Here is a 16682-nt window from a genome sequence, read left to right as displayed (position 1 = left end):
ATCGATGGTTCGACTGTTGATGATCCTGCTCAGATAGCAAACAAACTGAATGAGTAGTAGTAGTAGTGGCATGTGATGCAAGAAAGCAAATGTATGAGCTTATGCAGCATCAGCCAAAAAAAAAAAAAAAAAAAAATCACACCATTCCCTCAAAATGCCTGTCCAGTTCCTCCTTAAATTTATTCAACCTATCAACTTCCACAACGACAGATGGAAGTTTGTTTGTTTGTTCGATCTTCCTTTGTGAATTGGGGATACATTTGCACATCTCCAGTCCGTGGGGACCTCCCCTGAGTCCAAGGATGCTCTCATAATTATGGCTAAGGGTTTGCTTAGTTGCTTTGCCGCCTCCTTTAATATAACTGGATAGATCCATGCCTTTCTTACGTTTAACTTCAACAGTTTCTCTTCCACTTTGCTCTCAGTTATTACAAAATCATTAAGTATCCTGCTACAATTTGATAACCTTCTGCCATTTTCAAACCTTAATAATTCCTCACGTGTGAATGTAACTGCAAAATACTCATTCAGTTTGTTTGCTATCTGAGCAGAATCATCAACAGTCGAACCATCGATGTCAAGTGGACCAATCAGATTCATCCCCTTCCTTTTAAAGTTTATATAAGTAAAGAAATCCTTGCTGTTTTTCTTAGCATCTTTTGCCAAGGATTTCTCGTAATCTGCCTTCGCCTGCCGAACCTCCTTTGTGACCTGATTACAGATTAACTTATATCTGCCATAGGTTTCTGAGTCGCTTGATAATTTATATGCATCCCATGCATTTTTCTTCTCTGTTACGAGTCTCATTAGTTCATTTGACAACCATTTAGGCCTAAACCTTGAACAATATTTCTTAATAGGTATGAAACTTTTAGTAGCTTCCACGATTAATTCCTTGAATGCTTCCCACTTTGTATTTTGCATTTACATTCACACAGGAGAAATTATTAAGATTTGAAAATGGCAGAAGGTTATCAAATTGTAGCACGATACTTAATGATTTTGTAATAACTGAGAGCAAAGTGGAGGAGAAATTTTTGAAGTTAAATGTAATAAACGCACCTGGGGTGGATGGGATTTATCCAGTTATATTAAAGGAGGCGGCAAAGGAAGTAAGCAAACCCTTAGCCATAATTATGAGAGCATCCTTGGACTCAGGGGAGGTCCCCACGGACTGGAGATGTGCAAATGTATCCCCAATTCACAAAGGGAGATCGAAAGGTGACACGAGTAATTACAGACCAGTTAGTTTAACTTCTGTTCCGGGTAAAATAATGGAGTCACTGGTTAAAGATGCATTGCAGAATCATCTAGACAAGACTGCAGCAATAATTCAGACACAGCATGGGTTTGTTAAGGGAAAGTCTTGTCTGACAAATTTGATAGGATATTATGATGTGGTTACAAAGGAACTGGATGCAAAAAATAATTTTGATTTCATATATTTGGATTTCAGGAAAGCTTTTGACACTGTTGCGCATGGAAGACTATTGTACAAACTGGAGCAGAATGGTATTAAGGGTAAGTTACTACAATGGATAAAAGGATGGTTAAATGGGAGAAGACAGAGAGTGGTAATCAATGGGTGCTGCTCTTCGTGGACTAATGTTATTAGTGGAGTCCCATAGGGTTCGTTGTTGGGTCCACTGTTGTTTTGTATAGTTATCAATGATATTGATGAAAGTATATCAGGCTTAATGTCGAAGTTTGCAGATGATAAAAAGGTTGGCAGGGTTGTTAATGACAGTAATGGCAGTGTGCTACTGCAACAGGATCTAGATAATTTGAGCAGATGGGCTAAGAAGTGGCAACTGAAGTTTAACTTTGACAAATGCAAAGTGCTGCATATGGGTAGAAGTAACCCCAGAGAAACGTACCAACTGTGTGGTACTACACTTAAGGTGGTAGAAAATGAAAAAGACCTGGGAGTAATTGTGCAGTCAGATATGAAGTTTTCTGAGCAATGCAGACAGGCACCAGGGCAGGTCATGGGGTTTTGTCAATGATATATAGGAATTTTGATAGCAGGGAAAAGGAGGTGATTGTCCCTCTGTATAAGGCAATGGTCAGGCCACGCCTTGAGTACTGCGTACAGGTCTGGAGGCCTCATTTTAGGAAGGATGTAGAATTGCTTGAGCATGTACAGAGAAGGGCAACAAGATTGGTGAGGGGAATGAAGGGATCCTCTTACCAAGAGAGACTAAGTTCTGCAAATTGCAGTGGCTGGAGACTAGGCACCTGCACAGTGATCTGATTGAGGTGTATAAGGCCTTGAATGGGTTGAGCACACTGAATTCTGATGGGATCCTTCCACTTGTTCAGATTACGAACCTAAGGGGGCATAAATTCAAATTAAGAAAGGACAGATGTAGAATAGATGTGCAGAAATTTGCGTTTAGCCAGCGGGTGATTAATTGCTGGAACAAACTTCCATCTGTGAAGTTGATAGGTTGAATAAATTTAAGGAGGAACTGGACAGGCATTTGGAGGGAATGGTGTGATTTTTTTTTTGGCTGATGCTGCATAAGCTCATACACTTGCTTTCTTGCATCACATGCCACTACTACTACTTTTCTGTCTCTCTTTGGGTAATTCAGAATTTTTTTTTTTTTTTTTGCCTGGTGCAGCATAAGCCTTAGGCTTTCTTGCACCATATGGCTAATAATAATAATAATAATAATAAAGTGAAAGTTTGAAAATTGGAAGCTACTTTCCCCCCTCTAATAAGAGAAAAGGTGGTCACAAGTTTTCTTACTGCCAAACACAGTACAGGGTAGTCTTCACTTTACTAAAGAAATGTAATTTTTTAAAATCTTCAATTAAGAAAATCGGGGCTCCTCTAAGTAAGGTAAGAAAAGTTTAATTTACTAATATTCCATTAGTTTTTATATAATATACAGGGTGTCTCAAAAATACCCACCAAAATATCTCCCGCAGGTGATTTCCTTCAAGGTACTGACAGAATCTGGTGATTTTCCATTCCAACCATGTACTCAAATCAGGAGCAAGCGGATATGCACTTTATGTATGGTTTTGTGGATGGCAATGCTCTGGAGGCTTGTCGTTTGTACCACGAAAGGTTCCCAGAACGAAGATGTCCACACAAGAAAACATTTGAAGGTATCTATTGCCACCTTTGTGAACATGGGACCTTTACACCTCATGCTGCCGACAGAAGACGAGATTTTGGATGTTGTGCATGCCACTCCTGGAATCAGCACACGCAGAATGTCTTATCTCCCACAGATCTTATTTTATCCACTTATCTTATTTCCTTCATCACAAGGTGATGAAGGAAATCACCTGTGGGAGATAAGACATTCCAGTTAATAACTCGGGAACCAAGCATTTCCGGAACTACGTTAATATAAAATATTTTTATTGTCTACATATGAGGAACTCATTCCTGAAGTTATGCCGTGTATTTTTGAAACACCCTGTATATAGATGCCATAATAACAAGTTACAGAAAAGATATTATTAGTATATATGCCAACTCTCTTTCTTTCTCCTTCCTTACCACACACAAATGAACAGCTATCCTAATTAAATGAAAGTGCTTACCTCCTCAACACCCATATCTACAAGACGTTTTATTTTAGCTTCAAATTCTGGATAGCTTGAAGGGGCTATATAAATATAAATTGACATTCAACAAGTTATTAGGTAAATTCTTTAAGAAATACCATTGAGTTGAATCAACAAATTTCATTTCAGACTAAAATCAGGACCAATCATATTTGGTCCAATTTTAAAAGTAAATAACTATAATTTTGCTACTCATACATCATTTATATAAATGAAAAGAAGAAATAACAGCTTAATATATGAGGGAGACATGATAGCTAGTGAAAAAATAATGTCACATTTAATTTGAAACAATTTCTCATTCTGACCACTATGAATGGTTGGAATACTCAGCTTATCAAAATAGCAATGAAACTGTTAATGAGTTCCCAAAAAATAATTTCACCCTATGGATTGTTCATCTATTCTAAGTGGCAAAAACAGATATTATAACTGTCAAATAACACATACATGACAGTTTTATATTACTGGTACATTACTAGAGACTATTCAAATGATTCTTCATATCGTTATTTTACTGACATTTAGAAGAAGTACATTATCTTTTCGAGATTCAGTCCCCCCCTCTCCAGGTGAGAATATTCTGGAGGAGAATAGGGAGAATGATGATAGAGAGAGACTCAAAATCGACCCATAAAAGTAGGGGAAAAGAACCACCACAAAAGAGTGGTTTGATTATCTGGCCAGTTGAAATCTCCAATGCATATATGGAGTTCCATATCTTTGAGAGAGGAATTACAACCACTGTGAGGTCATGTGATGAAAACTTTGAATGCTGTGTCAGACTGTTTAAGGGTGCAACAGGTTCTTAGTTCCTTCTAATGGATGATAATCTCTACCTCAATCAAAGAGCAACTGGTGGAAAATTTTCTTTGGAATGAAGACATTTCCCAAATGTAATGACCCTAAAATTTCTAGATCTCAAATACACTGAGCATGTACGAGATACTCCCAAGAACAAATTTTGCACTGACAACACTCGACAACATATATGTGAATTACAAATGACTACTATAGAAGAGAGTAATAATATACACCCTATACAAGCATTAATAAGTGACCAATTCTTAGTGATCAAAAAACTGTGTTCTCCTTAAACTAAAAGTATGTGAGTATGTCACATTCTATGTAAAATGCATCATTAAGAAGAGCCAATAAAACAACTATTAACATACTGTCAAACAGAACAAATACATATCCATACACATTTTATACTGTGCTGTGGAGTGTCTGTTATATCATGGGTGTAAACCGGAAACACGTAAGGAATTTATTCCTTTATTTCTGTTTGCGTGTCACTTGAGAATTCTGTCATTCTCGCTCACTAAATTGTAACTTTATAAAAGTTTATAAAAGTTGGCATATTACCTCACTCAACCTTCTGGAATAAAAACTGAATTGGTATAGCATAAATACAAGTGAGGCAATATGCCTGAACATGAACAGTTTGAAATCAACGAGGTTCAATGCAGACAACTGTGGCACTTACTTAAATTTTAAGAAACAAATCTAAATAAGAGAATTTCTCTTTAAAACAATTAATCATCTTAAATCACATTGTTTCAAACTGAGTTTCTGTATTTGCAAATATCTAGAAACTATAGTTTTTATAAGTTAATATTCTTTGTTTGCCCCTCAAATAAATAATTTCAGAAGATGACACTTTCATTAAAAAATAATTCTGAATGTATTTAAAACTTTAGATCATTGATGCTTACATCCATTTTCCTTTCAAAATACAGTATAAAATCCTTTATTTTATACCCTTTTTTGATCGTGAACATCTTAACTAAATTGCTAACCTTAAATTTTGACAAAAACATTTTTTACTAAAGAAGTACAAGGTGGGTATTAAATAACAAGACAAATGCAATAAAATAAATATAATGAAATATTTCGTACTTTAAGAGTTATCCCTCTTCAAAATAATTGCCTTTGGCTTGCACACAATGTTCTATACATTTCTTCCAAGCACAGAAACATTTCCAGAAGTCATCACTGCGAGCCCTTTTAACATTTCGGTTGTTTTTTTTCTGAATGTCTTCCCTCAAATACATTTCTCTGTTTACGGAAGAGGAAAAAATTCAAAATGGGATAGATTGGCAAGGAGGCTGCATGTTCACTCACTCACGCACGTGCACCTTGTTTTTCAGCCAGAATGTTAGTATGTTTGACTGACAGTCTGATTTGGTGGGACATATTCAGCTATAATAATTCCTTTAATACCAAAGAAAACAAGGAGCATGGTTTTCATTTTTGACATTGGCATTGTTACATTTTTGGTCCAGGGAATTGTTTTGTCTTCCATTGCATTGACTGTCTTTTAATGTCTGGGTTGTACCGGAATGGCCAACTTTCACTGCAAGTAATTACAGTACAGGCAACCTCCGCATAACATGGTACTACAACACGGTTTCACTCTAACATGATTAATAAATTGCGGCAATCCTTGCACAACATGGTTTTTCTCTAACAAGGTTAGAGAATTGCAGCAAACCTCGTGTAACACGGCATTTTTGAGCTTTTGCACAGGAAAACTGCTGTTGATTCGCTAGTTGTTAGGCAAAAAAAAAAAAAAAAAAAAATATTGGGAAATCTCCTGTATTTTATTGAGAAATCCCCATGTGCTATTGAACTTGTGTTTGTTTGAGACCAGAAAAAAAACTGTGACTTCAAAGCATGTAGTTCATGACTTTTAAGGTTTTTGTAAGGTTATTTTAGTTTTTATTTGATTGTTTATAAATTTTTCCAGGGATGTATTACTAAACTTTGTTCTTAAGACCCTATTAGAATAATTAGAATAATTTATTTGCTGCGGATTAAATTCCAGCCCTAAATTGCATCTAAGAAAAGTAAAAAAACACTGCTCAAAAGAAACTTCATTTCTCTAGAATCAAAGATACAAATTTTGGATCGTCTTAAAAAAGGAGAAAAGGTATCATATGTTGCAAAAAGTTTAAATTTAAATGAAGCAACAACCCTGACTACAAAGAAAATTAACTGAAAATTAGAACTGCTATTGCTATAGGCTCTTTCATTAAAGCAAATGTGACAATTTGTCCCTGAGTGCCAATAATTGAAAAAAATGGAAAAAAGCACTCAGTATTTGGATTGGCGATAGCATTAAAAAATAGATCCATCATACGGCAATGTAATTAAACAAAAGGCACTAAAAATTTATAACCGTTTAAAAGAAAATGGAGATCTTCTGTTAACCCGGAGTTTGTTGGCAGTAAAAGTTGATTTGAGCAATTTAAAAACAGCTTCTCATTAAATAACATAAGAATTCAAGGTGCATTGACTGATAATGAAGCTGCCAAGAAATATTCAGAGGAATTTCAAAAAATTATTGAAGAGCACAGATACACACCACATCAAGTTTTCAATGCCGATGAGACAGGTCTTTGGTGGAAAAAAACACCCAACAGAATGTGTTTATTTCAAAAAAAAGAAAACTGCACAAGGTTTTCAGGCAACAAAATATTGTGTAATGTTACTTATGTGCAGTAATGCATCAGGAGATTAAATGATAAAAGCTATGCTATTTTATAGCTCCTATAGCATAAACTGCCTTGAAATTAGAATCTTATTTTTCGAATGCAGCTCCTTCAACTGAAAGGAGCACAAAGTTCAAAAGGGAGCTTCAAAAATGCTTAGCTCCATACCATGAAATTTGCAAAGATCTATCAAGCAAAAGCAAACAAATCCAGATTAGAGATTTTTAAAGAGGACAGAAGATACACGAAATCTAGATGCTGCAGAAGAAATTTCAGAAGGTGAAGATATTCTGAAACAGAGAAAACGTTCTCGCTTGATTGTGCTTAGCAGCGATGAAGAAGAAAATTAAACGAACATACATTAACTGACATATATTTATCACAGTTTGTAAAATGTTTGTTCAGTTATCACTATTTTTAATAAAAATTAAATTAAGTTTCCAATAGTTATAAAAAAAATGGTGTATTTTTGTTAGTTTTTGGAATGTAACTACCCTTTTTTGTACTGGTTCTTAGTCTTGTATAACAGTTTCACACTACACAAGATTTTATAGGAACCTAACTACTGTGTTATATGGGGGTTACCTGTACTCAGAGAGTCTGGATCTTCTTCAATTTTTTTAAAAACAACTTCACAAACTTGGAGTCTTCTCATTCTTTGATCTTCACTCAAAAATTTTGGCACCATCTTAGCACACACTTTTCTCATGCCTAAATTCCAATTAAAATTTGTCTAACTGTTTCTTTTTCCACAATGAGTTCTGATGCAACTATTCCAATGTTTAAATGATAATCACTTCTAATCAACATTCTTACCTGGTTCATGTTTTCACCAGTTTTTGGATACTGAACAGCCTAGTTGTTCATCACCTTCCACATTCTCTCTTCCTTCTAAAAATTCTTTTATGCCATTTAAACACGTGAGCTCTTGACATGGTGCAATTTTGTTAAAAATTTGAGATTGATTCATTGTTCGATTCTTTTTTCTGTCATTTTTCCAACAAACTGCAAAAACACAAGGTAATGAAAACCTGTCTCACTGTAAACTGCATGAGCATGGAATGTGACTTGGCAGATAACTAGGGAAAATGTTCACAGTCAACTGCTGTGCCTTTGTTTCACAGGTGGTGTGCAGTCTCGTTAGTTAATTACACAAATCACCTTCACAAATACCAGAAAACATTCACTAATGCTGAATACCTGTAATAACTTATTCTTCTTTCCTAAATTAGAATTAGAATGCAGTTTTAATTATGAAGACACCCCCTTGTATGCAAACTTTTTTACAGAAATATTTCATAGATAACAAAACCTGCATGCCATACGGTTCACAAAGTTTATTTTTTAAAATTTTCATCTCAGCTTCTTTGAATTCCTTACTTTATTCTTGTTAATTTAGGCAAGTCGCTTTTAGGCTCAAGTTTTTTTTTTTTTTTCTTTCCTTTTTAGAATAGTTCCCAAAACAAAATTCCAACCAACATCAGACAACGATATCTTGAAACAGGCCTATGGGGCTGGGAATTTCCATACTATAATAATTAATGATAGACACCAGCCAGGAATTAAACTAAAAATTTACTATACAATGAAATAATATACAATGAAATATGATGCAAATAGTGTAAATAGTGTACAGGTCTCGTCACCTGTCACGATGTTGTTCACATTACACTATTTGCATCATATTTCATTGTATATTATTTCATTGTATAGTAAATTTTTAGTTTAATTCCTGGCTGGTGTCTATCATTAATTATTATAGTATCAGACAACGAATTGGCGTGGAAATTAAGAATCTTACCTTCATAAATACCAGAAAACATTCACTAATGTTGAATACTCGTAATAATTTATTTTTATTTCCTGAACTAGAATGCAGTTTTAATTATGAAGTAACACATTATAGACAAATAGGAGAAAACATACATATTTGGTGGGGGAAGGGACAGACTAAAAAGAATTCCACAATGTAGCCTAACGAGAACTTGCTGAGAAAATCTTCAAATAAAACTCAGTGTTTTTCCAAAACACATTTCCAACATAATGCAGATAGAAATTGATATCCAATAATCTAACATCTGAACTATCTTAAACTTTTCCTGAATAATATTTAAAGAGATCATTTGTCTCTTCTCTATAATGTACTGCTCTATCCCTCATAACTCCAATCACCCTCCAGACTACTATAGCACTCTTCAAATACCCAGTTCAAGATTAACTCTTAAGAAGAAACAATGTGAAGTAGATGAAACATGGTGCATATAAAAATCGTTTTCTCGTTTTCCTTTTTTTTTTTTTTTCATTATTTCAAAGTTAAATTACTTTTTTGAAAAGGAAAATAAACTAAACAAACATATATTCCAAATTAATATTCCAAACTAAAAGGAATATCGCTATAAAATATAAATACCACATCACAAGCTTTTTTAATTAATGCAGAAATAACAATAATTTTAACATAAAAAGTTTATAGGCTTAGGAGATTCAATGCATAGACAAAAATTCAATTTATGAGTTCAATGAATGAAAACAATTTGGAAGTTTCTTTTCAGCCTATCTATCTTTGAGTCCATCTACATCTACTAAAATGTGCTTTAAAAGTTTCATATATACACAAGATCATAAATCATATGCATAAATAATTTCAATTTCAACTTCACTCAAATTAAAATTAAGAAATTTTAGCAGGGATTGACAGAATTATTTCCTTTTTCTGTTTAAACTTTCAGGTGGCCTCCAACCTATTAGCAAACTCTGTTTAGTGAACAAACTCAGGCAAGCTTTATTTAAGCAAAGTATCATGGCCTTTCTTTTTCAATAACAATCAGTCTTATCATTTGCATTACATGTGAACCATATGTGGAGCTGATGCAGCACGGATATTATAGAGCTACAGGAGATACCTTTGTGTATTTTTAATGCAAAGAGAATAAGAAATTAAGGGGGAATTCGACATTTTCACTGGTGATTCTGAGTTCTTGAAGAAAAAGTTTGTTGCCGTCGAAGAAATTAAAATGGGATCCCTCAAGTACTCAGCTGCCTAACTGAATGTTGGAGTCTACTCACAGCACAATAATACTTAGTGTTTGATGGTGCATTGGCAGCTAAGGCTCAGGTCCCACAGGAAGTAACTACTGCTGAAAATTCTAATGTCAGGAAAATGGGAAAAATATCATGCAAAAAGGATAGGTGGAATATGACCAAGGGTATATCTGCTAGGTGTAAAGGTTAATGATAATGTAGAAACAGTTATCTTTGAAGGGTACCAAAGGTGATGATGTTATGCATATACAAAGGGTACTAGGAAAGTTTTGCAATACAGCTTTGTTTATTTAATTTTTTCAAAGTAATTTCCTCTACATTCAATACACCTCTCCATCCTCCGAAACCAATCTTTAAACCAGTTCTGCCAAGTTTCACTAGGGAGTAAAGCACACTCGTTGTCCCAAGCCCGTAGAAGGTCCTCATCACTGGAAAACCGCCTCCCTTTTAGCCTCATTTTCACATGCGGGAACAGTGCAAAGTCGCAGGGAGCAAGGTCTGGACTGTAGGGAAGGTGCTCGAGAAGTTTCAGTCCTGTCGTGGTCAAATATTCGGTGCAGGCTTTGGCGCGGTGAGCTGGAGCATTATCGTGATGGAGGTACCAGGTGTCCATTCTTGACTTTGGCCGCAGGTTCTTCATAGATCCAATGACTTTAGGCAGGCATTGTTCAGTATACCACTTAGCTGTGACTGTCTTCTGCGTGTCCAAAACGACATGTTCCACAATTCCACTCGATTTGAAAAATACAGCTATCATTTTCTTCTTTACAGATCGGGATTTTCTGACAATTACGGGTGTGTCGTCATCATCAAAGACCCAAACTTTGTTTTGAGCCTTGGTCGGCAGATCGTAATAGTACAGCCAAGTCTCGTCACCTGTCACGATGTTGTTCACATACCGAGATTGTCCCTTATCAAACTTTTTTAACATCTCCCGGCACCAAGTCACACGTCATGTCATCTGCTCTTCAGTCAGTTGATGCGGCACCCAGAGAGAACAAAGTTTCTTCACGTGCAAATGATCTTGCAGAATCGAACGAATTGCTGGTGCATTTAGGCCCAAAGTATCCTCTATCTGTTGGTAGGTCACTCGCCTGTTTTCGTCGAGCATTTTCCTCACAGCAGTAACGTTTTCCTCCGTAACTGACGTTCGTGGCCTTCCCGGCCTCTCAGAATCCTCCAGAGTGAAATTTCCCCTTTGGAATTCTCTATACCACCTGAATATCATTGTACGATGTGGACAATCATCATCTAGTGCAAGAGTTATTTCTTCTAAGCACTGGTCTATGGTTAAACCACGCACGAAATTATACTGCAAAACTGTCCTTATCTCATTTCGTGACCACGATGCCATCGCAAGCACTTTACACTCTCACTACTAATGAATAACTGAGCCCATCGACTTGGCGCGGCGGCTACTATGCACATATGAACATGTCTCAACATGCAGGAACAAGCAGCTTCCTGTGATTCATTGTTGCGTCATATTGTATGAGTCTGTATTATTTGTTAATATTATTTTATTTATTTTTTTTTTTCTGCCATTGAACAGACACATTGCAGTTTGTCATGGTTACAAACAAAACTATAAGTTATCCCAGATACGTTCTGCTATGTTTATCGATATTATATAGGTAGAAGCAGGTGAAGAATAACATCAGTGATGGCTCCTAGTTCTAAAGTGCATAAGAATCTATTTTAGAATGCCAATGAGTAAAAAAGTCAAGTTGTGGGTACCTCATTTCTCCTGTAGTATCAGCAACAGCAGCATGTGTATTTTGCTTTTCCTTTTCCTCAAATATGGAGAAAGCCCCACAAGCCATCATGACAACTGCTATACCTTTGTGTGACAGATATATCAAAGTTTAAAAAGTCTGCATATCAAAAAAGTGTAGCATATACCAACATACCATCTTCTATTACTCCTGTGCTACACAATGAAGACTTGCAAATTCTCAGTCCACCTTCCACAAAGGAGTCCTCAGAATTGGATTATGAATCTGGTGAACAGAATAATTGGGATTGCACTCAGAAGTCTGTTCACGCAAAGTCATCCCCAATTAGAAAGAATTAAAGTGCTGACTCTGGTCCAGTGGTATATGAGCGGCACCAAGCAAGGAGGTTGATGAATTGAAGCTCACATGCTACCACGAAAAATGCACTGTTCATTGTGAACTGTGGTGCTGGATATCTATATCCCATTAACAATTAATTCAGTATAAAATATTTAAGGGCAAAGGCCTCATGCTACGAGGTAGAAGGACTAACATGTAGGTTAGTGCAAAAGCATCATTTTAACGTAGCCATCTACCAAATTAGTTAAATTAATTAATTAAATTGGCATCGTTTTGGTTATATCTCATATTGTGAATGCCTTCACAACGAGTTGCCATGGTATTGTACTACCTTGAATAAATAATTTGGAATCTGAATTGGATCCCACAACTTGTGAAAAGATTGCCAAAACCAACTACTGACAAACATTGTTATAACAAAATTGAATGGAGCCATAATGTAAAGCTGCTGGCATACAGCATTAGTCTCATTATACAGTATATGGCACCTTACAATTTTATATTTTTAATCTTCCCAAGAATTGTATGCAGTCATGGAAAATGCAAGTAACTGTAACTCACATTGTAGGTGCACATATAATCTATTTTGTTTATGCTGCTGGAAGAGAGAGAGAGAGAGAGAAGAAAGAAAAACACACTATTAATGATACAAAATGGCACAATTTGAAACAGTAGCCATCACATGTATGCACTCAATTTGAAAGAAAATAATGCACCACGCAGAAAAAAAAAATACAGTTTTTTTAAAAATTAACTATTCTTCTTAAACAAGAACAATGAGTAATGTGATGAAATACTTTTTTCAAATTGTTATTTTGTTATTATGTATACCTGAAAATACCTTCTAAAAAGAGTATATACATTTTGGGATATTATTTGGTGTTTAATACTTGTAATCCATGCAAAAGACAACAGCATATTATTAGAGAGTCAACAGCATTGCTATGCCTACCTTTCTACAAAATCTTAGTAGAATGAAAAATCATTTTTGTGTAATTTTTTAGTTTAGTTTGCTACAAAGTTGAAAAACAAAGTTGAGTTTGAAACGTTCGTGGTCTGAGTATGAAGGATTTAATTGAGGAGTTTGTTACTTTTCATCATAATCTCCTTTGGAGTCAATACAATTTTGCCACTGATGCTGCAATGAAGTTTTCTCTTGCAACTACAAAAATGTATCCACTGCTGCAATGATGTCTCTGTTGGTGGGAAAATGGATGTCAACCAGGTATTTTTCAAATTAGGAAAGAGATGAAAATTCAATGGTGCTGGATCTCATTAATATGGTGAGTGGTTTAAGATTTCAAAGCCATACTCATACAACACACCAAGGCAATGGCAGACTTGTGAACAGGTGCTTTGTCCTGGTAGGGCAATCTACTTGAAAATGATGCAAATGTTCACCTGACTTGACAACTCTTGTGTGTGTTTTTGATCTTCTATCAACAAACTTTGGATACCAGTGGACATCACCATTGCACTGCACCTTTTTTCATAGCAAGAAACTGTTATTATATAATGTGCACGTTCAGATGAGAGATGCCCAAGATGCTGGTGATGTACCAAACTGCCACTCGTTGATCACTCATCATCAGATCATGCACACTGTCAACAACGTCTGGAGTAATGATCATTACAGCTCTTCAATAGCAAGGGTCATCTTCCAAGCTCTCCCTCACTCATTTAAATTCTGCTACCCACTTCTAACATTGGAATAGGAAGGAGCGTCCCCCCCCCCTCAATATTGTAACCATATTCTCACGAATTGCCTTTGGCAGTGGTCCCTTTTTTACCAGATGATGGATGACTGCATGGTCTAAGCATAACCACATCATGCTAATCTGCACACTATTTTGGGGAACCACATTTCCATCGAGGTTTCACACAAGGGTATTCACATTTCATGAAGGGCACTTCAAATGTAATTGTAACTAACCCTAAGGCATTATACACAAAGTAAAAAGGAGCAAAGTAAGAGATAATATACTTTTTTTTTTTTTTGGTGTAATTGAGCAATACAAATCTGGGGAGAAATTTTACAAGGTCTGTGCAGTGCTTAATCACAGTAATGTCTGCTATCTATCAGACACTACTGAGATGGACAGCTTGGTTCAGTAAGATGAGATGCTCACATTTGTAAAATACATTCTGTTCAAAGGAGATATTATATATTTCATGTATTTTTACCTGGGTAATAAAATCACACTAGCTTCATTTGAAAATCAGAACCAATGTGATTTCATTTCCCACTTCATGTCAAACTGATATAAATCTGGCGTAGCAAAGGTCATATATTTTATATAAAGGTATCTACTATTGGCTAAATACCTCCAGCATAAACTTGTGACCAATGTCTTGCAGTCAGTTTAAACATTTCAGGATTTTCTTTATACTGTTTGGCTACAACTGCATCTTGAGGGTCATCAGGTTCTGCAGCTGCTAGCAATGCTTGTAGCGATAATAACACGGTGCGAAGTGTCATAGCAGCTGCCCTAAGAAGGTGAAAAAATTACTGTCATTAATGCAACAATACAATTATTAAATCTGTGTAATTTTTAAGCAAGAAGTATGAACATATGCACCAAAACAGATATTCTACAGGGAGAGGTTTAAAAAAAATGGCCCTTATTTTATAACCTCAGAATGCTGGGTGGCATAGCAAGTTCCAAGCAGGCTCTCCATGGCACTTTGTGTTACAAATAATCTGGAAGCTAATAATTTCTAGTTAGTATGTGTACAGTAGTACTTCTGTGCAACTTTCTGTCCACAAGTCACACTGTTTTAAATGGAAATATTTTTGAACAAACAGTTCAAACAATATGCAGTTACTAAGTTCCTGATTGCTGAAATCAGAAACCCAATAACTGAAAATGTTACACTTGTCAAATCCTGAATGAACCTTTTTTTTTTTTTTTTTTTGAGATTATGGGTGTTAGCCACACCAAATTTTTGGAAATGGACCACAATTAGTTCAGTTAGCTTGTCTCCCCAGTACATTGAGGAGACAAGCTAAAAAAAAAAAAAAATTTACACAAGCAATGTGTAACATCACTACTGCTGCAAGGTTGACAAGAATTTTGCTGATAGGATTTGAAGTTGTTCGCATCTTCTCATAATCCAGATTTGGCCCCATGTAACTTTTTTTTCATTCAAAGCTTAAAGAACATCTCCGAAGTAACAGATGACTCTAATGAAGAAGTTAAAGCAGCTATGAGGATATGGTTGGCATCTCAGCTGAAAGAATTTTACTTGAAAGGCATACAAAAATTTGTTAAGTACTGGATAAAATGTAACAAGTTAAGTAGGCATATGCAGAAAAATAATACATCAAATTAACGATATCTGTTTTTATCTACAAGGTATGTTTTTCCTTTTTATCTCTATTTCTTCAAAAGTTATGCAATAAGAGGCATTACTTTTCAGCCCCACTCCACCCACATATACTGTTTCTTACTGTAATTTTTATTAGGCCATTACAGTGAGTTTTTAATCACATATAACATCCATAACATCACATTACATTATATAAATTCTTAACACTTTAAAACATACATAAGAAAAAGACTTCTGCATTCATCCAAGATACTCACTGAATCTAGAGAGTAATGAGTTATAATTTTCTGCTTTTGCGACATATCAATCGCTTTAATGTCAAAATAAACATAAAGGAATAATCATAAAGATGGAAAATCCCAAGCATCCAGGCAACTAAATAACTCATGCCAGTGGTTAATATCAGCACAGTGCACCATGTGCACTCTTATTAAAATCTACCAGTCATCACTGTGATGGAGTCACTAAGTTCAGTAAGACGTGGCAATCGCACTTATAAAATACATTTTGGCAAATGAGAATGGAAACAAAACACTACCAATTTCAGGCTTGTCCCCCCCCCCCCAGGATTAGTTTTCTCATATACTGAGTTTTAATAATAAATTTCCTTTACAAAGAAAGCACAAAAAAAAAAAAAAAAAAAAAATTTCCCTAAAAATAGATTTTTAGCCTTAGTAGCAAACCGTAAGGAAGTTAAGCATATTCAGCATCAGATTAAAAAAAAATTCACCTTCATTTAGGCCTGTATAATCCTTCCCAAAATTTATATAAACTCTCCAGTTCTATATTAGATACTATTGTAACAGTTAATAAGGAATTCTCTTTGGGTAAAAGAGAATTTTCTTATATCCAATCTGCAAATAATTTTCTTTAATTTAAGTTCATGTCCTTTACTGTCTGTCATCTGCAAAATAAAAAATGATACCCTCATTATTTAATTTGCCAAAGCCTAAATAAGATACCCCATTATTTAATTTATCAAAGCCTTTCAAAGTCTTAAATACCTGAATAAAGTCACCACACAGACATCTCATCTTGAGACTTTGCAACCCACAAAACTCATGTATATCTCTGTATTAGGAATGCTTCTTTTATATCAATAACTAACCCTGCTCTTTGTTACATCTCATTCCAGCAGATCCACATCATT

The 16682-nt window shown here is 35.3% G+C and overlaps 1 protein-coding gene across 1 annotated transcript in view; it reads right to left on the bottom strand.

Annotated features, from left to right (window-relative positions):
- Ubc4 (ubiquitin conjugating enzyme 4) overlaps positions 1 to 16682 on the bottom strand; it is a 142562-nt gene that overhangs the window by 18709 nt on the left and 107171 nt on the right. The window contains exons 4-5 of the mRNA XM_090383857.1: positions 14528 to 14691; positions 3565 to 3629 (exon numbers count right to left, since the gene is read on the bottom strand). Coding sequence (XP_090239983.1) covers positions 3565 to 3629; positions 14528 to 14691 — 229 coding nt within the window. The remainder of the gene's footprint in view (positions 1 to 3564; positions 3630 to 14527; positions 14692 to 16682) is intronic.

Source organism: Mastigoproctus giganteus, chromosome 10, assembly GCF_048544385.1.
Source record: "Mastigoproctus giganteus isolate SK-2022 chromosome 10, ASM4854438v1, whole genome shotgun sequence".
Taxonomy (NCBI): domain Eukaryota; kingdom Metazoa; phylum Arthropoda; class Arachnida; order Uropygi; family Thelyphonidae; genus Mastigoproctus; species Mastigoproctus giganteus.
This window is presented reverse-complemented; position numbering and strand designations above follow the sequence as displayed.